Source organism: Eulemur rufifrons, chromosome 8 (genome assembly GCF_041146395.1).
Source record: "Eulemur rufifrons isolate Redbay chromosome 8, OSU_ERuf_1, whole genome shotgun sequence".
NCBI classification, from domain to species: Eukaryota; Metazoa; Chordata; class Mammalia; order Primates; family Lemuridae; genus Eulemur; species Eulemur rufifrons.
In genome coordinates, this window is record NC_090990.1 from 13,232,456 (window position 1) to 13,258,423 (window position 25,968).

General features: G+C 43.6%; 1 protein-coding gene and 1 pseudogene across 6 annotated transcripts in view; one reads left to right on the forward strand and one right to left on the reverse strand.

Annotated features, from left to right (window-relative positions):
- Nucleotides 1-12,201: 12,201 nt before the first annotated feature.
- The window catches only part of HP1BP3 (heterochromatin protein 1 binding protein 3), a 40,468-nt gene continuing 26,701 nt past the window's right edge, over nt 12,202-25,968 (reverse strand). For all 6 annotated transcript variants that reach the window (XM_069479440.1, XM_069479436.1, XM_069479439.1 and 3 more), the window contains 5 exons: nt 24,983-25,073; nt 19,666-19,825; nt 17,933-18,044; nt 15,892-16,005; nt 12,202-13,947 (listed from right to left, as the gene is read on the reverse strand). In XM_069479440.1, coding sequence (XP_069335541.1) covers nt 13,653-13,947; nt 15,892-16,005; nt 17,933-18,044; nt 19,666-19,825; nt 24,983-25,073 — 772 coding nt within the window. In that variant the 3' untranslated portion in view covers nt 12,202-13,652. The remainder of the gene's footprint in view (nt 13,948-15,891; nt 16,006-17,932; nt 18,045-19,665; nt 19,826-24,982; nt 25,074-25,968) is intronic.
- Nucleotides 16,049-16,594, forward strand: LOC138389070 (large ribosomal subunit protein eL36-like; annotated as a pseudogene).

Sequence of the window (25,968 nt, forward strand, 5' to 3'; positions counted from 1 at the left end):
CAGCCAGACTCCAGTCCCTTCACGAAGCCCCCAGCCCCTTGCCGATTGTGCAGACCGGAACTCAACCAGACAGCGAGCCGATGCTAAATCGGGATGCGGAGAAGGTGGACAGCTGCCCTGGGGCGCTGAGGAGCACCCACCGCCCCTGCCCCCCAGCCCAGCCTGGTTCTGGTCTTTCTTGGGACTCTTCTCCCAGACCCACTAGTGGAGGAGAAGGAGAGAGGGGAGGCCTTACAAGATTATACTCATTTCCCCTGAGAGCCCAGGACCACAGCTGGTGCTCAATAGATGCTGAATAAATGCATCAACAGACCTATGACTACAAGAAGAATGGCTGACTGCCTCTCCCGAGGTCCCCAAGGACTCAGCTTCCCCAGCCTTTCTGGGGCCAATTAGAAAGCCACCTCCATCCCATATCCTGGCTGGCCCTCTCACCAGCCTACTCACAATCACTAACTTGGGATCAGAGAGACCTGGGTCCAAATCCTGTGCGACTCCGGGCAAGCTGCCCCAACTCCCTGAGCCTCCACTGCCCCGTCTGCAAACCTGGGAGCAGTGGAGGAGAACCGAGCGGAGGAGCAGGCACCTGCACGGTGCCAGCCGAGGTGGGAGCCAGTACTCAACAAATAGTTTCACAGGACATGGGGGACCCCAAAGCCTGCCACTCAGGGGTAGCTTGGGAGGTCAGCAGGGCCTGACCACCTTCACCCTGCTCCTTGTCCCAGGCCACACCCACAGGAGACCGCTCAGTCTTGGAGGGCAAGGCAGGGGAAGGCCAGAAGAGAGCAGGTATCAGACAGAGCTGTGGGCAGGAAAGGGTGTGTCCTGGGTGTGCCCCAACTCACCACCGTTGTGGGGAGTCTTTGGAGAAGGAGGGAGGGTTTGGGTGCTTTGGAACTGACACTCTCAGCACCAAGAGCCAGGAACAAAGGCCCCTATCTCAGCCCGCCCCTGACCTTCAACCCCAGGCTCAGGCCAGGGTGGAGGGGCCAGCAGTGATCTACTTTCAATGAGCAGCCAGCACAGACGACAAGCTGGAAAATAAACACCCCTGAGGCTTCCCTGGCTCCCCTCTCATCCTGTCTGCCCTCCCGCTGTTCCAGCACCCTCCACTTTTTGATCCTGATCATTTTTCACATCGTATCCTTTACTTTTAGTTCCTTTTATATTTAAATAAAGCAAAATGAGCTGTGTGACACGCACTAATGCCACGAGACACCTGCTCCAGGTAAGGAGATGGGGCTTCCAGTGAAGCCACCTTTGATGGCAGGCAGTGGGGAGAGGGGAGGCAGAAACCAAAAAACAAACGGGACAAAAGGGAGAGAGGGAAAGAACCGAGGATGCAAAGGCAGTGGACAGAGGCGGGAGCTGAGAGGGGTGAGCAGACAAAGAAGAGAGAGAAAGGAGAGGCGGGAGGAGGGAGCGGAGGGTACGTTGGCCATCCTCAAGCACCGAGAGTGTGAGTTGGAAAGGAGCGCACGCGATCGCACACTTGCATGCTCACGCTCACGCACACGCACACGCACACTTGCAGAGGCAGCTGTCTAAGCCAGCCTCCCCCTCCAGATCCCCAGCTGCAGCTCTCCGTGTCCCCAGCGTCCTGGTTGGGGTATGGCCCTCCCTCCTGGGCCACTCCCTTTCCCCCATTACCCGATCTTTCCCCCTGGTCCTTAGCCTCCCTGGAAACTGAAGTTTCTCCCTTCTTCCGTCTCCCTCCCAAGCCTGAGGGCACAGGCATTTCAGCCCCCGCCCTGGAGTTGGGGGGAGGTGGGAGTTCCCAGGGAGCGCAGCAGGCTCACCCTAACCCTGGAAATAGACCTGCTTGCCCATTTTGGATCAGACCTGATTTTCTGAGGTTTGACACAAGAGGCTGGCTGGGCCAGCACCTTCCAAAGGGGACACATTTGGAATGAGGCTGAGGCACCCCTCTTGTTCCTCTGAGGTTTTCTGGGAGGCCCTGCTTAGAGACAGGGGACCAGATGGGTTGACCTGCCTCCTGGGTCAAGCACAGGGGCTGGCTCTCTGCTGCACTGTACTTACCCACCTTCTCAGCCTGCAGACCCTGGGCTCAGCAAATGGTGGCTCAGGGAGGCGAAATCACTTGCCCGAGGTCACACAGCGTAAGTGGGAGAGCTGGGAAGGAACCCAGGGCTCTGGAGCCCTATCCCCAGGCCGTGGCAGTGCCCTTCTGCTCGGACTGCCCTCCCCCACATACGCAGCGTGTCCACTGCTGGCGTCTGTGGCCCCAGGTGCGGCGCTGATCCGACCAGCAGAACCGCTGCTTCCTCTCCCTGGCGCCCCCCTGCCCGGGCTCACTCCCGGCTGCCCGAGGCCGCGGAGTCGCGGAGAATGAAGACCCCGCAGCCAGGGGTCAGCAACACGGACTGCGGGGGCCAGCAAGGTTGGCTGCCGTGACCCGGGGCGAGTCGCGTTACTTCTCGGCTCCGGTTTGTCCGCTGTGAAGCGGGCATCGCTCGGGGTCGCCTGCTGGTTGTTGTTGCTCCACTATTTCCGAACCCGCTATCTGCCGCCGGGGGCCGAAAGTCCCAAAGTCCCCGCCCTCTGGGGCGCCCAAGCTGGGGTGGGGGACGGCCTGGGGGCGGCATACGATGTGCAGAAAGACACTGCGGGGTGAGGAGAAAAAGAGGTGCGTGCGTGTTCGGGGTGCGACTGAACGCAGCGTGGTCGAGGACGGCCGCTCCGAGCAGACGACATTTGAGCGGAAAGTGCTGTTTTCAGGACCCATCGGGGCGCAGAGCGCGGCACCGAGAGGGAGACCGACCCGCCGTCTTATTGTCATTCCCGGGAGCCACAGCCTCCGCCAGGGGCACAGGGCGATGGCGCAGGTGACCGCAGATGGGGTGACGGCACGGAGGGACAGGGTGCTCCCAGTTCTCCGGGACCCTCCCCGCACCTCAGAGCCTGCGACCGAGCCCCGCGCCTGCCAGGTCCCGGCCCGGCGCTCACTCACCGCAGCCGCCGCGCTCCAGCCGGGTCTCCGCAGCTCGAACCCGCGCAGCCCCACGAGCCCCCGCGCCCCAGCCCCGCGTCCGGGCCCGCCCCCCAATCCTCGCCACCCCCGCCCCGCGCGCCCCCCACGTGGCCCCGGGAACCGGCCCCAGATCACCTGGCGGCGGCCGCCCGCCTCGCCCACCAATCGGCGCCCGCGGAGCCGCTGCGCTTGGCCGCGCCGCCCAATCGGCGGCCGCAAGGGGCCCTGGCACCGCCCACGGCAGCCCGCGCCGCAGCGCTCCGCCTTAAAGGGCGGGGCTGAGCCGGCAAGCAGAGGGCCCCCTTCTTGGGCTGGGGGCCCCGGATCCCCTGGGCCTCACTTATGGGTCCCTTCTCCCGGAGAGCCTCTGCCCCGCCCGCCCCCTGGCTAGCTCCTCCTCCTCGTCCCAGCTGCGGGCCCCGCAGCGCCTCCTTCGAGAAGCCTTCCAGGACCACCAGTCTCTCCCCGCTGTCTGCAGAGCCCTTGCGGCTGTCTAGCTTGCTTGATAGCCCTCTCAGCCGAGTGCGGGCGCTGGGCCAGAGGGTCTCCATCCCCCGCGCGCGGAACAGAGCCTGGCGTCCTCCCGGGGAGCGGGGTCGTGGCGCATCCTCTCCCTCCCTCTCTTCCCGCCGGCCGCTCTCAGGCGAGGACCGACCGCACTGACAGAGCCTGCAGCTCGGGCCCGGCACCGAGAAGTCTGGAACGAACGTTCATCGCTGCACACGGGCCGTGACCCCGTCCTTTGGGTCACACGGAAATCCACTTAGAGGGGGGACGGGTCAGCAAATGTAGCCAGAGTGTCAGCCCCAGCCGTGAGCCCGAGAGCACTTTTGTTCCCATCAGGCTAGGCGCCCTGCAGATGCCAAAAATAAACAGCAAGTCCGAGTGAGCCCAGGCTTTGGTGTGTGTTAAACCCGAAAGCTGCAGAAAGAAGACACCAGAAACTGCCCATGTACCACACCACAGCAAGGCCAGGACACAGGGGCTGGCTTCCCCGTGGGGAAGCAAAGGCTGCACCCCAGCAGGTGAGCGCCCTGACAGGGCGGGCCGCAGCAGAGAAAGTCGGCCTGGCTTTGAGGGCAGGGGCGGGGGAGTTCCAGAGGAGGCAGCTTTGAGCCCTGGGGCCATACTAGACATTGGCTTTGTCTCCTGAGAGCATCTGGAAACCCTTCCCGAGGCAGCAGTGAGGTGTAATGGTCAGAGGTGTGGTCCCAAATCTGGGCACTTCATCTTCCTAGTGCAACCTTGGGCAAGCACGTTCATCTTTGAGTGATCTGTAAAGGATGTTACTCAGGCTTGACTCACTGCGGTGTGAGGATTCCACTGAGTTCTGTGGGCACAGGACCTGACCCGTAGTAAGCGGAGCGCTCAGTAAATATTAGCTAATATTAGACCCTGCTTTTATTCTTGATTTTCTTTTGTATGTGATAGGACGGCCAGTGTTTACTGGCTTCCGGTGTCAAGTTCGCGGGAGACGCTTCACCACAGCCATCTGACAGCCTCAAGCCCAGCTATGAGAAGGAACACGGTGGTTTACACGTTGGTCCTACTCTCTGCAAATACAACTTATGAAACTCAGGGTACACAAAGGATAACGGATTAATTCCTAGCGTTCTAAAAAAACCCCGAGAATTTTAAATAGAGGAATTGCCAACTACTAGATCCACAGTCCCCGTTTTGAGAATATTCAGAGAAAACAACACAAGGCACAGGTCTATTATATACTGACGCTAACAAGTTTCTGATGTGTACGATCATTCTGATACTTGGAATTTTTAAAATAGTAACAGGAATTTGTTTCAGGTCAAATTGACAAAAGACCAAGGAATTAAAGGAATTAAATTCAGATGATGAAATAGTTAAAACCAGATGGAGGCTGGGCACGGTGGTTCACTGTAATCCCAGCACTCTGGGAGGCACAGGCGGGAGGATCCCTTGAGCTCAGGAGTTCGAGACCAGCCTGACCAAGAGCAAGACCCTGTCTCTACTAAACATAGAAAAATCAGCCAGGTGTGGGGGCCCACGCCTGTAGTCCCAGCTACCCCTGAGGCTGAGGCAGCAGGATCACTTGAGCCCAGGAGTTCAAGAATGCATTGAGCTATGATGATGCTACTGCACCCTAGCCTGGGCAACAGAGCAAGACCCTGTCTCAGGAAAAAATAAAACAAAATAAAACCAGAGGGAGAACCCTGCCTTCTAAATCTTTCTCAGCAGGGGACAGAAGATCGAGACAAGAGTGGCAGGCACTGTGCTAGGTCCCAGGGATACAGAGATTACAACAAAACACATGGAATACCACAAAAACTAGATCTGGAAAGATAAATACTTTCAAAGTATGTGACATTGGCTACTGACTTTACTACCACCAAGGATCCCCTCGGGAATACAAGGTTTCAAAACCTAATGTATTTATACATTTAAAGTTCATGTCTTCATTTTTATTTACATATCAAGGTAATGTAACTGCTCATCTGAGCTCTTCCCTCAGGTTACCAAATTCAGTGGATCTAATTCCATTAAAAGCACAGAAACTCTAAGCTTGTACCACGGAGGCACACATGTAGATGTACAAGCAGAAAGGTTTACATCAAAGGTAACAAACTTCAGTGGGTGTCAGCCGTCTCCTGGGCAAGCCACCCTAGTTCCACTCCGGACTGCAGCATAAGACAGCCACGCTGGAGATACATCATCTGCCACACGTATCTAATCTTACATTCATGACTATACAGCTTTTGAGAGCCAGCAGGTATAGAATTTCAACCAGGTATAGAATTTCAACCATTGGAATATCAACCAATGGCTCGCTTGTGCACGGCACCCAAAGGAGATACCCAAATTAAGCAGGGAAGGGATGACAAAAAAGGCAAGCTGGGGTTGGAGTGGGGGTGGGAGTCATGATTGCTGAATATGTTGGTGCACACGCCATGTCATGGTATTTCCTGATGAGTCAGTGACAATGACTAAACCACACAGGTGTGAGCTTGCTATCACAGTCTTCCCTTTTCTCTAAAATCCCAGAATCTGGTATTGGAGCTGCCAGCTGACGAATGTGAGTGGGAAGTATCGTCACATCAGTGAGAAGCTGATCTCCAACAATAGGACTCAAAACAGAGCCAAGATGGTGAGCTTGCCACGGGCCTGAGCACAGGAACATCTCATCCACATCTGCTTTTTATTTATTTTTGACACAGGGTCTCGCTTTGCCGCTGGGGCTGGAATACAGTGGTGCCATCAAACATAGTTCACTGCAGTCTCAAACTCCTGGGCTCAAGAGATCCTCCCGCCTCGGCCTCCCAAAGTGCTGGGATTACAGGCACGAGCCACCTCGCCTGGCTCACATCTGCTTTCGACCACATGCATTTCCCATGGTGATCGTCACTCTCACCCCTGAGGACCATCATCTGTTCTCTCAGGTATGTCCTGATAGCTGTCCCTGCAACTTGCCCCCAACACTGCCCCCCGAAAATAAGTGACCTAGATATGCGGTCCCCAACCCCTGGGCCATGGTCCAGTACTGGTCTGTGGCCTGTTAGGAACCAGGCTGCGCATCACTGCCTGAGCTCCACCTCCCGGACTCCCACCCTCCATCCGTGGAAAAATTGTCTTCCAGAAAACCGGTCCCTGGTGCCAAAAAGGTTGGGGATTACTGACCTAGAACACAGATTTTTTGAAAAGTTCTAAGACAGTATTATGGGCTGAATTACCTCCCCCTCACCTGGAAGTTAAAGTGCTAACTTCCAGGACCTTGGAATGATTTGGAGATAGGGTCTTTAGAGAGGGAATTAAATTAAAATGAGGTCATTAATGCACATCCCAATCCAATATTACATCTAACGGTGTCCTTGTAAGAAATCTGGAGATAGGCAAGTACAGAGAGAAGACAGCCATCTGTAAGCCAAGGAGAGAGGCCTAGAACAGATCCTCCCCTCAGGGCCCTCCAAAGGAAGCAGCCCTGCCAACCCCTTGATTTCAGATTTCTACCCTCCAGAACTGTGACAACAAATTCTCTCAAGCCCCCAGTCTGTGGTATTTTGTTACAGCTCCCTAGCAAACTAATCCAGACGGTGATTAAAGTAAGATTCCCTTTCACCCATGCAGGGAACAGGCCCCCACTCTGTACCTCCCAATTCCTTACCCTGCACATTCTCCTGGTTGGCGCAAAGTGTGGAGGTTGCAGTAGGGGAGAAATATCAGAAATGTCAGAGCTGCAAGAGCTGCAACAGACAATCTAATCTAGCTCAACTCACTACTCCCGTGGAGAACCAGAAGGTTAAAGTGACTTGCCTGAGGTCACACTGCTAGTTCTGGTTCCAAGTGGACTCGCCCTCTTGGAGGGTCCCAGCCACACTGCTTCTCGTGTTTTCCAAGGAGAGTGAACACGCCCTCTCTGGGGTCAGGCAGTAGAGGCTACCTAAACTGCTCCTGCAGCGCTATCTCTGGGAATTCACTTTTCATCTCATCAGTGCCTGTGGACTTTGGATTCTCTTCCATTTCCTTCAATGTTGCCATTTACATAATGGCACTCCCCCCATCTTTGAATAAAACTGATGCTCCAGAAAGAAGCACCATGTTTATCTTGTGCCTACCTGTACCCCATTTGAGAAGGCGGTGAACAAGGAATGGTTTCTAGTTCTTTCCCAACTGAAAAGTACAGGTATAAAAAAGAGGACCCCCTCCCCTCAGAAACACTTGTTAGACACGTTGTTGTCAGAGACAAAATAGGAGGCCGAGGGATGCATTTCAGAAAGTAAGGAAAGGCGGGTAATACCAAATGCTCAAGTAATGCGTATGCTGAAGAACTTCAGCTTGCAATCTTTAATGGAGATTAAAAAGAAAGATTACACGTTGAGTAGCTTTGATTTTCTCCGTAGCTCTGCTCTGCATCCACACTGCCAGGGGAGCCAGCTGAGGGCTGCCTACGCCTCTGGTGGCCACAGCTGCAAAGGGACTCACATCTCTAGCCCACCTGGCTTCCCTTCCCTGCTCCCTGGCTTTTGAAACTCAAGGCTGTATTGGATTTTTTTTTTTTTTTTTGCTCATCTTTAAATAACCTCTTAGCAGTTAAAACACCTGATAAAACCTATCAGAAAAAAAATCTAGGAACCCATGCCCATTCATCTTATGGTGTGACTCTCTTGTCCCTTGTTGCCAGAGGCTCTGCTGCCTGAGCTATTAGAGTACGAACCCACTGAGGCATGGAGAACAGACGAGTGGTCAGTCAAACCTGAGTTTAACTCCGTCACTTATTACGTTTAATTTGGGGAAAATCAGCTAAATTTATTTGCTTCTGAAAAATGGGGGATAATTTCATATAACTTTGAGAATTTGAGTATAGGGTCCTAAAAAAACCTTAGGGCAGCTGAGATAATATCTCCCAGTAATCCAAAGTCTAATTTTGAGTTATCAAACTTAAAACAACAGCCACACTGACTTAATTATTAGCAAAGTTGACTTAATGTCATTTCCAAGTCCTCTGCACTCTTAAACAAGTACATTCTCTTCCATGAGCAGAATATAGAGTCACTGGGCTGCATGACAAGGAAGAATTCAGAAGCTTGAAAAATTAGCAAGTGGAGACAATCAAGATGGACCTGCATTCAGTGCCTGAGTTCTAATTCTGGCTTTGCCACTTACTGTGACCTGGGGCATGTTACTGAATCACACTCTGTACCTCAGTTTTCCCTTCTGTAAAATGGGGGTAATAAACAACGACCATCTCATAGGGTTGCTAGATTAAATGAGATAATATACAGAGCCTGATGTGGAAGAAACTCAATTAGTGTTATTACCATTATTTATATTAAATGATAAGCCAAATTTACAACTTTATCAGACATACTCAAGGCACCTTAGAGAAAGTTCTCTTTGCTAAGCAAATAGTGTTAATTGTACAGTTATACACAATAGGATAAAAGAGAGTTGTAATTTTTTAAAAAACAGTTTGGGAAGGTGCCTTTTTAGGCCTCCTTTGACATATTGTTGACAAAACAAACAAGTTAAAATGAAGCTTATAAAATCGAATCATCAAATGTAGAAGTTTTTCTAACCCCCCCGCAAAGCCATTAAGAATCTTATGGAAAATGACAGAGGAAAGGAAAGAATATAGGGAAGATGGTAAAGATTAATTAACACAACTGATGAGGGATATCACTGGGCCATCTACAATGGCTTCTAAGCACATCTTTGTCAAGTGGTTCTAAGCCAAAAGCTTAAATAGTTCTGGGTCTTTAGCTTAGCTCTGCAGGAGTGAGTGACCATCTGTTCCACGAAGAAAATGCAAAAGCAACTCTGCATGCTAGGAAGTAATGTCAATCACAGCCTCCAGGGAAATAGTTTAATGGTCTTTTTCCAATTAAGAATAGAATTTCTCTCCTTTCATGGGTAACACTAGAATTTTTGCTTAACTCAAAGAGACAATTAATATGATTTTTCAGGTTCCAAAGATGGGAAATTTTAATTATAATCCTAAATTTTAAAGTTTCTTGGTCAGACATGGTGGCTCACTGACTGTAATCCCAGCACTTTGCGAGGCTGAGGCGGGAGGATGGCTTGAGCCTAGGAGTTCAAAACCAGCCTAAGCAACATAGTGAGACTCCATCTCTATCAAAAAAAAAAAAAGGTTAAAAATTAGCCAGGAGGGCTGGAGCACACCGGGAGGCCCAGCTACTTGGGAGGCCAAAGTGGGAGGATCACCTGTGCCCAGGAGTTTGAGGTTGCAGTGAGCTATGATCACACCACTGCACTTCAGTCTGGGTGAGAGACTTAAGACCATCTCTAAATAGACAGATAGATAGACAGATAGATAAAGTTTCTCTTAGTTGGTTAAATGCAGTAGTTAATGAATATGGCTGCCTTAACTTCTTTCTTCTGACATCTCAGGATGGCAAGAGTATCTCAGCCTAAGAATAATTTCACTGGCTCTTTAAGTATTAAGAATAGGTGAAGAGGCCGGGCGCAGTGGCTCACGCCTATAATCCTAGCACTCTGGGAGGCCGAGGTGGGTGGATCGCTCAAGGTCAGGAGTTCGAGACCAGCCTGAGCAAGAGCGAGACCCCCGTCTCTACTAAAAATAGAAAGAAATTATATGGACAACTAAAAATATATATATAGAAAAATTAGCCGGGCATAGTGGCGCATGCCTGTAGTCCCAGCTACTCGGGAGGCTGAGGCAGGAGGATCGCTTGAGCCCAGGAGTTTGAGGTTGCTGTGAGCTAGGCTGACGCCACGGCACTCACTCTAGCCTGGGCAACAAAGTGAGACTCTGTCTCAAAAAAAAAAAAGAAAAAAAAAAAAGAATAGGTGAAGAAAGCTTAACTAGGGCTGACAAAATTTGGTAAAAGAGGAATGATGGAAAAAATGTCAAAGGTATTGACATATTGTTTAGCTCTTGTTTTTATGTGATTTCCCTATTAGACATGATTGAAATACACATCGGGGCCCGGTGTGGTAGCTCATGCCTGTAATCCTAGCACCCTGGGAGGCCGAAACGGGAGGATCCCTTAAGATCAGGAGTATGAGACCAACCTGATCAAGAGTGAGACCCCTGTCTCTACTAAAAATAGAAAAAATTAGCAGGGCGTGGTGGTACGTGCCTGTAGTCCCAGCTACTCAGAGGCTGAGGCAGGAGGACCACTTGAGCCCAGGAGTTTGAGGTTGCTGTGAGCTAGGCTGATGCCATGGCACTCTAGCCTGAGCGACAGAGCAAGACTCTGTCTCAAAAAACAAAACAAAAAAACCCCCACATATCTAAGATTTATTCCTTTAATCAAGTCCATGTGGAAGTTAGAATTTGGTTCCATCTGTGTCGAATGCTTTTGTCATACGACTAAGGAAACGTCTCCGTGTTTCTCAGCAACAGTATCTCTTCTTTCTCATTTTGTACGTTAAGAAGCTGACAATCTCCCAGCACTGAGATTCATTTATCAAAGGTGGCTTATATGTAGTTTTAGAGTGTATGAAACATTGTAAATGAGCTCACTAAGCCACCAACAGAGTACTGAAGCTATTGATCCATGCTAGAGACTTCTGGGATTATCTCTTGGGTTTGTCATTCCCCTTTCTGTAACAGAAGTAAAAATTATAAATGTGTTCTGCTCATTTAGGATGCCTAGAAGGAAAAAAATCAAACATTCCTTTATCTCACGTAAGTAAGGTACATGTCTTTGATAGTTGAGGATTTTCACTGAAAAGAGCAACGACCCTTTTGTCTCTTCCCTTTACATGATGTGAAGCAAACTGTCCTTGTAGTTAATAGAATGTCAGAGTTGGAAAGGACCTTAAATCTAAACTTTTCACCCTACACTTAAGTGCTTGATGTACAATAGAGCCACCCAGTGATTATTCAGTAAATCTTCTTAAAAGCAGTATCATAAAACAAGGAAACCAACCCACATCCTCCAACTTTTGATTCCAGAAGAGAATTCTGAGCACAGGTACATATATACCCATACTATTAAGAATCGTTAGTTGCTATTTTTTTTTTTTTTTTTGAGACAGAGTCTCACTCTGTTGCCCGGACTAGAGTCAGCCTAGCTCATAGCAACCTCAAACTCCTGGGCTCAAGCAATCCAACTGCCTCAGCCTCCCGAGTAGCTGGGATACAGGCATGCGCTACCATGCCTGGCTAATTTTTCTATGTATATTTTTAGCTGCCCAGCTAATTTCTTTCTATTTTTAGTAGAGACGGGGTCTCACTCTTACTCAAGCTGGTCTTGAACTCCTGAGCTCAAACAATCAGCCCACCTCGGCCTCCCAGAGTGCTAGGATTACAGGCTTGAGCCACCACACTCGGCGGTTAGTTGCTATTTAAATAGCACAACAGAAATTAGAATTACTTTCTAGAATTAGGGTTTATCTGTTATGCTTTGAAGTGCTGTAATTTTTTCTAGTCCAAGGACTTAATCTGAACATTGAATATTCATTGAACATGAAAGACCGGACTCTATGATCTTTAAAATGGTCCTTAATAAAATACAAAATATTTTTAAACCTGATTCATTAAATCATCAGCATTCAACATAACTAGAAACATCAAAAGCAAATAAACTGGAGCTTGTATTTAAAAAGGAAAATGATGGTGTCCATTGCAAGGAATAGAAAAGGCTCATGTGAGGGCAACGCTTAGCTACTTCTGAGGATATACTAGAAACTTTTAAATATAAGCTACAGTTCAGCAGCTTTTAAAACTTCATGTTTATTCATATTTTTCAAAATATATGTACATAAAAAAAGGAAGATTTACAACAGGAAAGATTGCCTTACATGCAACACAAATTCCAATGAACTCATGATGGGATCACATGATTATGGCCTAATTCAAGCCAATCTTCTCAAGTCCATTTCTCAGCCATACTTTAGGCTACAGAAGGGATCCCAGGAGACAATGAAAGTGGAATGAATAAGAAAACAAACATTTTTTTGCCTCTGGCAGCACTCAAGGGGCCAGAAGATGTACGCCAAAAAGCTTAAGACAATTAAAATGTCAAGTGCCACAGGGAAGAGAAATGATAACCAGAAACTGGTATTTCTCAAGTAGAAAGCTAGTACTATTTAACACAACTTCACAATACTAAAACAAATACAAATAAGAAAGGGTTAGGTAGTAGGGCTTCATTTGTTTTTCCTTTTTTTTTTTTTTAGAATTTCAAAAAGGAAGCCACTTGCTTGATATCAAAAGTGCTGTGGAAAGAAAGGAGGGGAAAAAAACCCACAGATGAATCTGGAATCTAGTTTATTTTAGCAAATTGTATGTTTTTCCACTTAACATTTCTACATTAGCAATGATGTAACTCTCCAACATTTCTTTATAAAAAAGGCAAACAGGAAGTGACAACTCATGCTCCAAATATTAAAAAATATATTTAAACATCTGATCAAGATTTGTTTTGATTTTTGGTAACACAGGTGACACCAGAAATCACAGATTCAACATATTCCTATACTTCCTCTTCACTCAAAAACCAAGTGGTATAGAGAACTTGTGCTTGCTGTTAAGGGAATGCAATGCTCTGGGCCGGTGAAAAATACCTGGAAATTAATCAGTGTGAAAGGTGACCCAAAAGAGTCATGCATCTTCAAAATCTAATGAGATCATACTGTTTTTGGTTTATTCCCAAAGCTGTCTCTGTGTTTATAGTTGGAGAGAAAGGGTTAGTGGAGTGGTTTTTATAAATAAGATTAATTATCATAGCTATAACTGAAATCTCCAGGCAAGAGGCGTTACATGTTCAGTCAGTGCTATTCGGCCTCCTTTTTACTTCCAGCACCTGACCAGCATACTGTTCTTGATGCTTTCTACAAATATAAAAATCTTTGCAAATGTTTAGAGAAAACTGGAAGGAAAAAAAAAAGGCAAAGCTGACCATAAAAACAAATAGGGGTTGGGATAGGGAGAACAAAAAGGACAAGTATAGACTACATAGTTTAGCAAAGTCCAGGATTATTACAGAAATTAAAATGACTGAGGGAAGGGGCAGGCACCAAGAACAGCACCTAAAGCTAACAAATACCTAAACTGGTTTATTTATATTCCCTCCCCACAATGTTCACAGGGGAGGAAAACAATGTAATTTTAAAAGCATCAAAAACTAAAACAAATGCACACTGACCTTAGAAAATAAGATTTTTAATTTCGTCACGATACCCTTTTTTCCTATAAAATTCACTTTTTTGCTTTGAAAGTCTTCTTCATGGTGGATTTGCCTTTGCCAGGCAATTTCACTTCCTTTCTCACATTGGCTGCAGGCTTCTTTGAAGAGCCACCACCAGGTTTCTTGATGACTGAGGGTGAGGGTCTGGCTTTCTTGGCTGGAGTTTTGGCCTTAGGAGGGGCTTTCTTGGGCAGGGGCCTCGCTTTCCCCCGCTGGGCAGCTGAGACTTTAGGTGCAGGCTTGGATCCTCTCTTCTTCACAGATGCAGCCTTCCCTGGGGACTTGGCTGGGGTTTTCTTCTGCAACCTGCAAGAACCAAAGAGCAAAGGCAATCACTTAGTATTAGGTCATTAAATATGAAATGTCCAATTTCAAATCAAAAGTTTAGTTTAGTAAATCTCAAACAAAAAGCAGTACAATTAATCAAAGTATGCGCCTAAACTAACGACACACTTTTGCCATCTTAACAGTAGCTTGTTTATGCCAGCAGCGAAAAAGCCTGGAGAGCAAGTGGTGATAAAATCACAAAAGGTGTTTCCCACAGCCTGTTGAGAATTGAGTATTTTTCCTTGTAAGAAATGGTCCAAAGGCTGGAAGAAGTGGTAGTCAGTTGGTTCGAGGTCTGGTAAAGACAGTGGATGACAGAGAGTTTCCAAGTCCAGCCCCTGTAGTTTGAGCAGCGCTGTTTGTGCGACATGTGGTCAGAGTATTGTCTAGTAAGAGGATTGGCCTGTCTCTACTGACCAATCTCAGCTGCTTCATTGCAAGCATCCTCATCATTTCATACATTTGGCTGCAGCAGACATCCATTGTAATCGAGTGACCAGGTTTCAGGAAGCTGTAGTGGGTAATACCAGCGCTGGACCATGAAACAGATACCATTAGCTTTTTTTGATGTATATTCAGTTTTGGACTGTGTTTCAACAGTTCATCTTTATCCAGCCATGGGCTGAAAGCTTGAGATGGTCAAAAAAAAAAAAAATCCATTTTTCACCATATGTAACAATACAGTGTAGAAATGGTTTGCCTTTATGTTGTGACAGCAAAAAAGGGCAAGCTTCGAGATAATTTCTCTTCTGACGCTCATTTAATTCATGCAGTACCCATCTATCCAGCTTCTTCACCTTGCCAATTTATTTCAAATGGTCCAGTTCCGTTGGAATAGTAACGTCAAACCTTGCTGCCAATTCACACTTAGGTTGAGATGGATTCGCTTCTACTACAGCTTTCAGCTCATCATTTCCACCTTGGTCTTAGGTCGCCCATGTGGCTCATTTTCAGAATTAAAATCACCAAAATGGAACTTCTTTCTCAAGCCATCGATGTCCTGTGCATTCATTAGCCACATCTTTCTCAAACACTTCATATTTCGAGCTGTCTGTGCTGCACTGGTTCCATGACGGAACTCATATTTGAAAATAACATGAATTTTTGACTTAGCCGTGGTTTCACAAAAATTGCTTTAAAAAAAAAATTTGAAAGATAATCACAAGCCAAATCGTGCATTTGAAAGACCGAAGATGTACCTTCACGATAAAAATAAAACAAGCGCCAAAGTGAAATGTCAGAGATATCAACTGTCAAGCTTAGGACTTACGGAAATCAGACATTTCATACTTAATAACCTAAGTCAGTGGTCCCCAGGGACCCAATTTCATAGAAGACAATTTTTCCACACACAGTGTGTCGTGTGTGTGTGATGGTTTCAAGATGATTCAAGCACAAGTGTACCTTATTTATATCATTATTACATTATAATATATGATGAAATAATTATACAACTCACCACAGGTTGGGGATCCCTGACCTAATACATGAGAGATTCTCTTTGTTGGGACAACCAGATGAGGAGAAATAGCATAAGAAGTCACCTATGTTCAGAATATAAATGTGACTTAATTTTTTACTAGAGATTTCCTAGAACTGTATAAAAATTCAACCAATTCATGGATGTCTACACATACTTCCATGATATTTTTCCTAGGGCAATATGGAATTGTTTTTCTTTGAATAACTAAACTATGGATATACATAGGTTTGACCAGAGTAAATGATGTACTCACAGTGCTTCGTAAGTTCAGAGACCCTGAATTTTTAAAGGGAGAAGTTAAATTCAAATGTTATACACAACCTGAGAAGGATCCTGAGCATCAAAATACTTTCTATCTTGAGCCCCTCCTATTAGTACTATTTTCAGCTCTAAAATATTTATTATCCTCTCCACAAGAAGGGATTTTCATACATCCACACCTTCTCTTAGGTGGTGGCTCTTCATCCTCAGAGTCTTCTTCTGATGACTCCTCTTCATCTTCATCTTCATCTTTAGAATCATCTGGCTCTTTCTTTGGAAATAGAACTCCTGGGCTGTGGGGGAGAAAAAAAAAAGATTAGGCAAAACAGAAGTCCCATGCAGGACAAGGAAAATAATGTGAACCTAGATGCTCTTCCCTGGACATTCTCTACTTCTTCTCAACCTCCACCCAAAATGTCAAGTTAGGTTACGTATGTAAGGTAACAATTTAACCTATTTTGAATACACATATAAAGTTATGACAAATCTATAAAAGTCCCAAATCTGACCATTCCCATCCTCTGACCATTAATAAAACTGATCCTTGCCTTCTGCCGCAGCAGCCATTGGAGAGCCTGCGCTACCTCATGGCCGTGAGCCTCAACAAGGGCCACAAAGTGACCAAAAACATGAGCAAGCCAAGGCACAGCCGCTACCACAGGCGTCTCACACCAAACACACCAAGTTTGTGGGGAATCTGATCTGAGATCCGAGAGGTGAGTGGCTTCGCCCTGTATGAGCTGCGTGTCATGGAGCTGCTCAAGGTCTCCAACGATAAACAGGCCCTCAGGTTCATCAAGAAAAGGGTGGGGACACACATCCATGCTAAGAGGAAGCAAGGTCCTGGCCGCAATGAGGAAAGCAGCTGCCAAGGAGGACTAAGCCGCCTCCCCTCTCCACACAATAAAACTTTTATAGAAATATATATATATATAAAAAAGATCCTTAATCATTTGTTTAGTAAACAATTACTTAAATTCCTAATATGTGTCTGGCACTATATTAGCCAATGGGTACACAGCAGAGAACGGATTGCATAGCAGTGTACACATTTTGCCCTTATTGTACTGTCAAAAGATCTCAAAAGACTGAATCTCTTCAAAGTTGTAGAGAAATCTGGCAAGGATCCCTTAACTCATCTTTGCTCTAAATAGAAATCTCGATTCCTTTAATATGTCTTAAAATAATGACATTTTAATATATGTATTTATTTATTTTAGAGATGGGGTCTTGCTATGTTGCCCGGGCTGGACTTGAACTCCTGGGCTCAGGCAATACTCCTACCTCAGCCTCCTAAGTAGCTAGGACTACAGGTGCATAACACCACTGCTGGCAAATTATAACATTTTATGTGTGTGAATCTGAAAATTAAGTTTAATGTTTAACATTTGAAAAAATTCACATAATAAGCATTCAGCCAAATAATATGATTGTACACAAAGCATAAGTTACATGTTACAAGTTATAGTCTTGATAAAATAGGGTCTTAGTGTATGTGTCATGGCACTTTACTGGAAATTAGCGCATAAGAAGGCTATAGCACCAGTGCACAGAACAATGCTTGGCCCATAGGAGGTGCACAATACGTTTTTTTGTTTTCAACGAGTAAGTAAGGTATATACATATACAAGACAAGTTTTCAAATAAATGTTCCTGTCTTTAAAGTATAAAGAAGGCAGAGTTAGGATTCTTGTAAACAGTCAATGGTATTGTAAACAGTCATTTGGTATTGGGAAATTAAAACATATATAATCCTTCAATAATCTTTTTGTCGTTATCATTTACTTGATAAAGAAGGAAGGAAGATCAAAATGATCATCCAAGATCTCAAAGAATCTGATGTTTGTTTCAGGAACAGCTGGCTAACAATAAGCTCTAGCAGGATAGCCAAAACTCCCCTGTTCTTATTTTAACTGCATAATCCACTTATATGCAGATGTTTTTCAACCAAACACAGATCAGAAATACAGTATTCACAGGATGTGTACATGGAAGGCCAGATTTTCAGACACGTAGGTTCCACAGGGCTGAGTGTGGACTTGCGTATGCGTGGGCTTGGGTATACGTGGACAGTCCTGGAACCAGCCCCCTCATATACCAGGGGATGACTGTATTTCCGGTTCAGCGTAACAGTAATAAGGGTAAAATACGTTAAACCAAGTCTACAGTCTGGAATGAGATTTCAAATTTACAATGACCTATTAGAGGCTAAATGCTTACCTGGGGTAATAGGGAAAACAGAGCTGGAAGGTGCCACTGAATCCTTTCCCAGAGATCTGTTCCATCCACCCGTTCTTTTCGCATTTCTGCAGGGTTTTCTTCAACAAATGCACTGAACAAAAAATTCAGGAATGAAAAAAGTTATTCAGATTTGGCAAGTCTCTCAACCACAATTAGATGCCCACCAATTCAACGTCCTGTCACATACAGTAATTAACATGTGCTAAGTGAATCTTCTGTGGTCAAAGCTATTAATTCATCAAACATTTACTTAGTGCCAATAAATTTGCCAAGAGTTAAATTATGATGGAAAGACACATTAGAGACCACTAAGTTAAATTCCTCATTTCAAAAAAAAAGGAAATAGGAGTCCAGAATGGTTAAGTAACTTGAGCCCAGAATAGTTAACTGATCTACCCTAAGGTAGCACATAAACAGTCAATAGGAGACCTGAAACTAAATTCTCATTATTTTCATTCCTTTAAACATCTATTGTATACCTAGGTATTGATAATCATCTAGGAGATATCTTAAGAAGATGAACAAAACTAATTCTTCATAAATCAGCAAACAGTAACAAAACAATATTGTGGCTCCTAAAGGCCTCAATTCTCATCTTCCTTACAAAGACCTATTAAAAAATATATTTTATGGTGATTCAGCATTAAAAAATAGCCGCCAAATCATAAAACTGAAAAAATTGTTAACCAAATTAATCTCTTAAAATACTTGGCCAACAGAGAAAATCACATAATTAAACACAATATATATATTAAGTACACGGGCCAGGGATAGTGGCTCATGCCTGTAATCCTAGCACTTTGGGAGGCTGTGGTAGGAGGACTGCTTGAGGCCAGGAGTTCAAGACCAGCCTGAGCAACATAGCAAGACCTCATCTCTATAAAAAATACAAAAATTATTCAGATGTGTAGGTGCACACTTGTTGTCTCAGCTACCTGGGAGGCTGAGGCAAGAGGATCACTTGGGCCCAAGAGTAGGAGGTTGCAGTGAGCTATGATGATGTCACTGCACCCTAGTCTGAGAAACAGAGCAAGACCCATCTCAAAAAAAAAAAAAAAAAAAAAAAAAAAAAAAAAGTGTAGGCAAAAATGTTGTAACCGAGAGGTGTTTGAACCTAGAGATTTATCTAAATTATAATAAAAATGTGTATCAAAAAAACTTCACAAGAAATAAAATTAACTTCTGATCAGTAGACATTATAAATTAAGGGTAAATCTTGATTATTTCTGTTTTTCTTTTTGTAAATAATAAATTTGTGGATGGGAATCGTGGCTCATGCTTATAATCCCAGTACTTTGGGAGGCCAAAGCAGGAGAATCGCTTGAGGCCTGGAGTTCAAGATCAGCCTGGACAACATGAGACCCCATCTCTATGAAAAATACAAAAATCAGCCAGGTGCGGTGGCCCACACCTGTAGTCCCAGATACTCGGGAGGAAGTGGAGGGAGGATCACCTGAGCCCCGGAGTTCAAGGCTGCAGTGAGCTATGATTGTGCCACTGCACTCCAGCCTGGGCAGCAGAACAAGACCCTGTTTATTTAAAAAAAAAAAAAAAAAAAAAAAAGAATAAAGGAAAAAAAAATTGTAAAGCTATTCTCTCCTGGTTTTGGGAGTCAGTAGTTAATACTCTGACATTAATAGCATGATCTCTAATGTTTTTTCAAAAGAAAATTCCCCTAATTCCAGTTAAATGTATGGAACTCTCAGTCTTACTTTGATAGTTAGAATTGGTCCCTGGGTGGTTCTCCAGGACATACTTCTTCAGAGCAGTGGTAGAGCAGGTCTTCGGCTCATTCATGGCAGCAATGGCAGACAAGATTGCATATTCCATCAGGCTTCCACCAAGCAGGGGTTTCTCCCCTGATTTCTTCAGCTGTTTTCCAAGGAGGAAGAGAAAAGCATCAAGACAACACTCTCCCAAAGCAGGTCAAGACAAGACTCCTCTGCACCAGGTGGGTCGGAGTTCCTGCATTAGCACAGATATGTTTTACAATAAATTGTCAGGTTAGGGACTTTCTCTTCCATTTACCAATCCAACTGAGGAGTCCTAACCCTCATATGGATATTTTCTCCTTCCATTTACCCCTCCATCCACCCTAAAATAGCAATAGCCAATCTAACTCAAAGATACTGACAGCTCTACCCCTATAAGCAGGTCAACCTGTTACAACCCAATAAATTAAGACTCTTTTGAGAATACTTCCTTTTTCTGAATCTGAAAGATGAAGTACAGCTGACTCTTGAACAACAGGGATTTGAACTGTGCGGGTCCACTTATACGTGGATTTTCTTCTGCCTCTGCCACCCCTGAGACAAGACCAATTCCACTTCAACCTACTCAACATGGAGATAACGAGATGAAGACCTTTATGATGATCCACTTTCATTTAATGAAGAATAAATATATTTTCTCTTCCTTATGATTTTAACATTTTTTCTCTAGCTTACTTTATTGTAATACAGTATATAACACATACAATATACAAAATATGTTAACTGAGTATTTATGTTGTCAATAAGGCTTCTGGTCAACAGCAGGCTGTTAGTAAGTTTCTGGGGAGTCAAAAGTCATATGCAGATTTTCAACCATGCAGGGGGTGGGGGTCAGTCCCCCAACCCCTGCATTGTTCAAGGGTCAGTTGTAGTTATAAAAGTAGTAAGTAGCCTTGTTAATCCTAAAAGGAAAATAGCAAAGGAAAATTTTCATAAAGATACAGCACAAAATTATATAGCATATTTTGAGGATGAAAGGCTGGGGGACAAAGGTCAGTACTAATAAGCAAAAGGAAAAAGGAAAAAATTAGGAATATTCTACAACAATGATTAAGTGGTTCTTGAAGACTGGTCCACAACTTTCTGCAGGTTCCTGAGACCCTTTCAGAGGATCTGCAAGGTCAAACCTATTTTCATACTAAAACTAAAAGGAGATTTGGTTTTTTTCACTGTGTTGACATTTGCACTGACAGTGCAGAAGCAATGGTGTTACTTCTGTAAAACTGCTGCCACCTTACCACAAATCAAGGCACAGGCACAAAAATGTGGTTATTGTCTTCCTTACTGCTTTGCATTAGGGTTTAAAAGAAAAATAGCACCAATTCACTTAGGAGTGCCCTTGATAAAGTAGTAAAAATCATTTTATTATATCTCAATCCTTGAGTGTGTATCTTTTTAATATTTTATGGGATGAAACGGGGAGCACACAAAGTATCATTGCTACATATAGAGGTATGACGGTCTTCAGGAAAAGTACCTCTGTGACTGAGTTGGAAGTTGAACTAGTTGCACTTTTCTTGGAATACCTTTTTTACTTGACAAAATAACTGACAGATAGACTATGGTTATTCAGACATGGGTATGGGGTAGGCAGTATCTTGAAAATGAATTAAATGAGCCTGTCACTTCAAGCCAAACAATATTATGATAAAATTCAACCTTTCACGAGACAAATTAAATTGTGGAAAACTTGCATCTATCACTGTGAGCTTGTTATCTTCCCAATACTTAAATACTGTTCTTGTGAGATCCATGGCTGATACCAATGACTGTGATTTTTGTCATTATATGATGAAATGCCAACACTTGGAAAATCTGCATAACTCAGTGAGCCACTATTTTCCAAATGACCAGTGCATTATGTTATAAAATTATGCATGGTTAAAAGACCTATTCAGAGATCAAGACAGACCAATGAATTTTAAGGTAACACAGTACAAGAAGTTCACTGATAAGGTTTTAGGTTCCACATGGCAACTAACCTTTTAAGAATTACAAAATCAACCACCATAACAGAATAAAGGACACAAACCACACAATCATCTCAATACCAACAGAAAAAGCATTTGACAAATTCAACAGTCTTTCATGATAAAAACTCCCAACAAACTAGTAATACAGAAGAGAACTTTCTCCACCTGAAAATAGGCATCTGTGAAAAACCCAGCAGCTGGTGAAAGACTGACTGCTTTCTAAGATGGGGAACAAAGCAAGAATGTCTGCTCTTACCACTTCTATTCAACACTGTATTAAAGGTTCTACCTAGAATAATCAGGCCAGAAAAAGAAGTAAAAGACATCCAGATTGGAAAGGAAGAAGTAAAATCGCCTTTATTTGCAGGTAATGTGATCCTGTATGTAGAAAATTCTAAGAAATAAAAAAAAAAAAAAACTTCTAGAAAGAGTTCAGCAAGGTTGCAGTATACAAGATCAACAGACAAATCAATTATATTTCTATAAGCTAGCATGAACAATCTGAAAATGAAAATAAGAAAACACTTCTGGTTGGGCTCGGTGGCTCACGCCTGTAATCCTAGCACTCTGGCAGGCTGAGGTGGGCAGATCGTTTGAGCTCAGGAGTTCGAGGCCAGCCTGAGCAAGAGCGAGAGCCCGTCTCTACTAAAAAAATATATATAGAAAGAAATTAGCTGGACAACTAAAGTATATATATAAAAAATTAGCCGGGCATGGTGGCACATGCCTATAGTCCCAGCTACTCGGGAGGCTGAGGCAGGAGGATTGCTTGAGCCCAGGAGTTTGAGGTTGCTGTGAGCTAGGCTGACACTACGGCACTCTAACTCGGGCAACACACAGTGAGATGTTCATGGATTGGAAAACCCAACACTGTAAAGAGAGTGATTCACTCCAAATTGATCTATAGGTTCAATGTAATTCCTACCAAAAATCCCAACTGTTTTTTTTAATTGATTGACTGATTGCAGAAATTTGACAAGTGGAGCCTAAGATTTATATGGCATTGCACAGGGCCCCAAATAGACAAAGCATTCTTGAAAAAGAGAATTTATAATTCAAAATTTTAAAACTCACTATAAAGCCATAGTCACCAAGACAGTGTGGTACTGGCATCAGGAGTCATATATAGGCAAATGAACTATAATTGAGAGTCTAGAAATAAACTATTATATTTATGGTCAATTGATTTTTTATACTTTAAAAAAAAAAAAAAAAAAACAGAGGCTTTCTTCTTCTTTTTTTTAGACAGAGTCTCGCTCTGTTGCCAGGGCTAGAGTGTCAATTGATTTTTGATAAGGTGCCAAGGCAGTTCAGTGAGGAAAGGATAGTCTTTTTCAATACATGGTTCTGGGATAACTGGATAACCATATGCAAAAAGATAAATTAAAAACCTGACCTCATACTACAAACAAAACTAAATGTAAGTGTCCAAACTATAAAACTCAGAAACTATAAAACATTAAAAAATTAGCAGTCACCAAGAGCATAAGCAATTTTAAAAAATGATAAACGGATCTTCATCAAAATTAAATAAACACTTTTGTGCTTCAAAAGATAATAATGAGAAAGTCACAGAATAGGAAAAAACACTTGCGAGTCAAATATCTGATGAGGGACTTTTATCTAGAATAAAGAACCTCTTTTAATAAATAACCCAATTTTAAAAATGGGCAAAAGATTTGAATAGACATTTCACCAAAGAAAATAAACAAATGCCCATTAAGCACATGAAAAGATGTTCAACACTAGGTAGTCATTAGGGAAATGCCAATCAAAACCACATATCCACTAGAATGGCTATAACAAAAAAGAACTCGGGAGGCTGAGGCAGTAGGATCGCTTAAGCCGAGGAGTCTGAGGTTGCTGTGAGCTAAGCTGACGCCACGGCACTCACTCTAGCCTGGGCAACAAAGTGAGACTCTGTCTCAACAAAAAAAAAAAACAAAAAAAAAACAAAAAAGAGAGTAACAAATGTTGATGGGAATATGGAGAATCCTGAACTCTTACAAATTGCTGGTGGGAATATAAAATGGTGCAGCCACACTGCTAGTTTCTTAAAATATAAATTTACCATATGGCCCAGCAAGTCCTAAACACATACATCTGCACAAAGACATGAATATAAATGTTCACAGGCAATAATATTCATAATTAACTAAAAAGTGGAAATAGCCCAAATGTCCATCAACTTGTGAACAGATAAATGTGTTATATCCACACAATGAAGTATTATTTGAAGGGAAAAAAATCAAAGCACAGATATGTGCTCTAACATGGATCAAGCTCAAAAACATTACGCTAAGTACAAGCAGACACAAAAGACCACATACTATATGAAACGTGCAGAAAAGGCAAATCTCTTGGGAGAGAAAGTAGACTAACAGGTTGCCTGAGGCTGTGGTGGGAATGGGGAGTAACTGGACATGGGCACAAGGAATCTTTCTTAGATGACAGAAATGTCCTGAAATTGGACTGTGATAGCTGTACAACTCTGAAAATTTACTAAAAATTACTGAATTATAAATTATAACTTAAAATGAATGTATCTTATGGTATGTAAACCATAATTCAATAAAGTTGTTAGCAACAAACTACCGTTTGTTGAGTTTTGGTGTAGTATCAAAGAACAATATCCACAACTATCTGAAAGTTATTTTAAAATATTCCACTCTTTTATATTTCTGTATGAGATTGGTATATAAACATAATCCAAAATATACTGGAACATATACCAGCTGTCTTCTAAGCTAGATGTTAAAATATTTGCAAAAGTATAAATAGTGCCCCTCTTCTTCTCATTAAAAAAAGCTAGGAAAGAGAGGAATAGTTTTTTGGTTGTTTTTAGAGACAGGGTCTTACTCTGTCACCCAGGCTGGAGTACAGTGGCACGATCACAGATAGCTGCAGCCTCAGACTGCTGGGCTCAAGTGATCCTCCCACCTCAGCCTCCAAAGTAGCTAGGACTACAGGCCCATGCCACCATGCCCACCTAATTTTAAAAATTTTTTTGTGGAGATGAGATCTTGCTATGTTGCCCAGGTTGGTCTTGAACTCCTGGCCTCAAGTGATCCTCCTGCCTTGGCCTCCCAAAGTGCTGGGATTACAGGAATGAGCCACTGCACCTGGCCCTCAGTTTTAATTTCTAATATAGTAAATATTGTTAGGGATAACTACATAAACAAAAGCTCTTGGGGTTCCTCAATAAATTTTTAGAGTCTAAGGAAGTTCTGAAACCAAAAACTTCTGATAACTACTTCTCTATAATGAAGCCTTTGACCTCTAACCTGGAATGTCCCCGAAGCACCTTTGCCAGTTATCTGTTCTAACTGGCCTCTCTCTACTGCTCTCTGCAGAGCATTCTTCAACAGCTGAGGCCTGCAGAGAAAAACAAAAAATAATGATAAATATATCAATGAAAGAAAAATTTAAAGAAATAGATCCAGGGTTATTTCCAGATCTAAAGTTCTGATTCCTATATGTAGTACTTTGTTAAAATGGAGAGAAAAGTAATAAATTGCAGGCAACCTTAATACACCCTTACACACAGAACCATGTTAAATACAGAACTGATTTTGAAATTGCCAGGGCACTCAAAAAACCCATCATTTATTACCACTGGACCACAGCAGTGACCAAACCAAGTAATTCAACAAACAATGGATACCTGTAAAGTGTCACCCAATTCTGGAATTTTCTAAGGCAAAATGTAAGACCAGTCTGTTAAAAATGGATAGACGTAATTAAGAAGATTGAGAGTCTCTTGAAATCATTTAGAAAGAACTAAAACTTAGGAGTCTGAGGTCTCCAAAGAAATTAATATGTTTAGGGCCTCCCAGCACTTTGGGAGACCAAGGTGGGATGATCACTTGAGGCCAAGAGTTTGAGACCAGCCTGGGCAACATAGCAAGACCTCATCTCTTAAAAAATGTTTAAAAATTAGCCAAGTGTGGTGGTGTGCACCTACACTCCTATAGCTACTTGGGAGGCTGAGGCAAAAGGATCACTTGAGCCCAGGAGTTCGAGGTGGCAGTGAGCTATGATCGTACCACTGCAATCTTAGCCTGGGTAGCAGAGTGAGACCCTGTCCCTAAAAATAAAATAAAATTAAATTAAAAAATAAAAGAAATTATTATATGTAGAAAAAAGTATAAGGAATAAAACTGAATCTTGGGCTACATTTACTTTTTGGTATGAGTAGAAAGAGAAAAATCAGAGTATGAGGTACATCTTACATAAGGATAAGATTTTAAAATTTGATTTCTAATGTCAT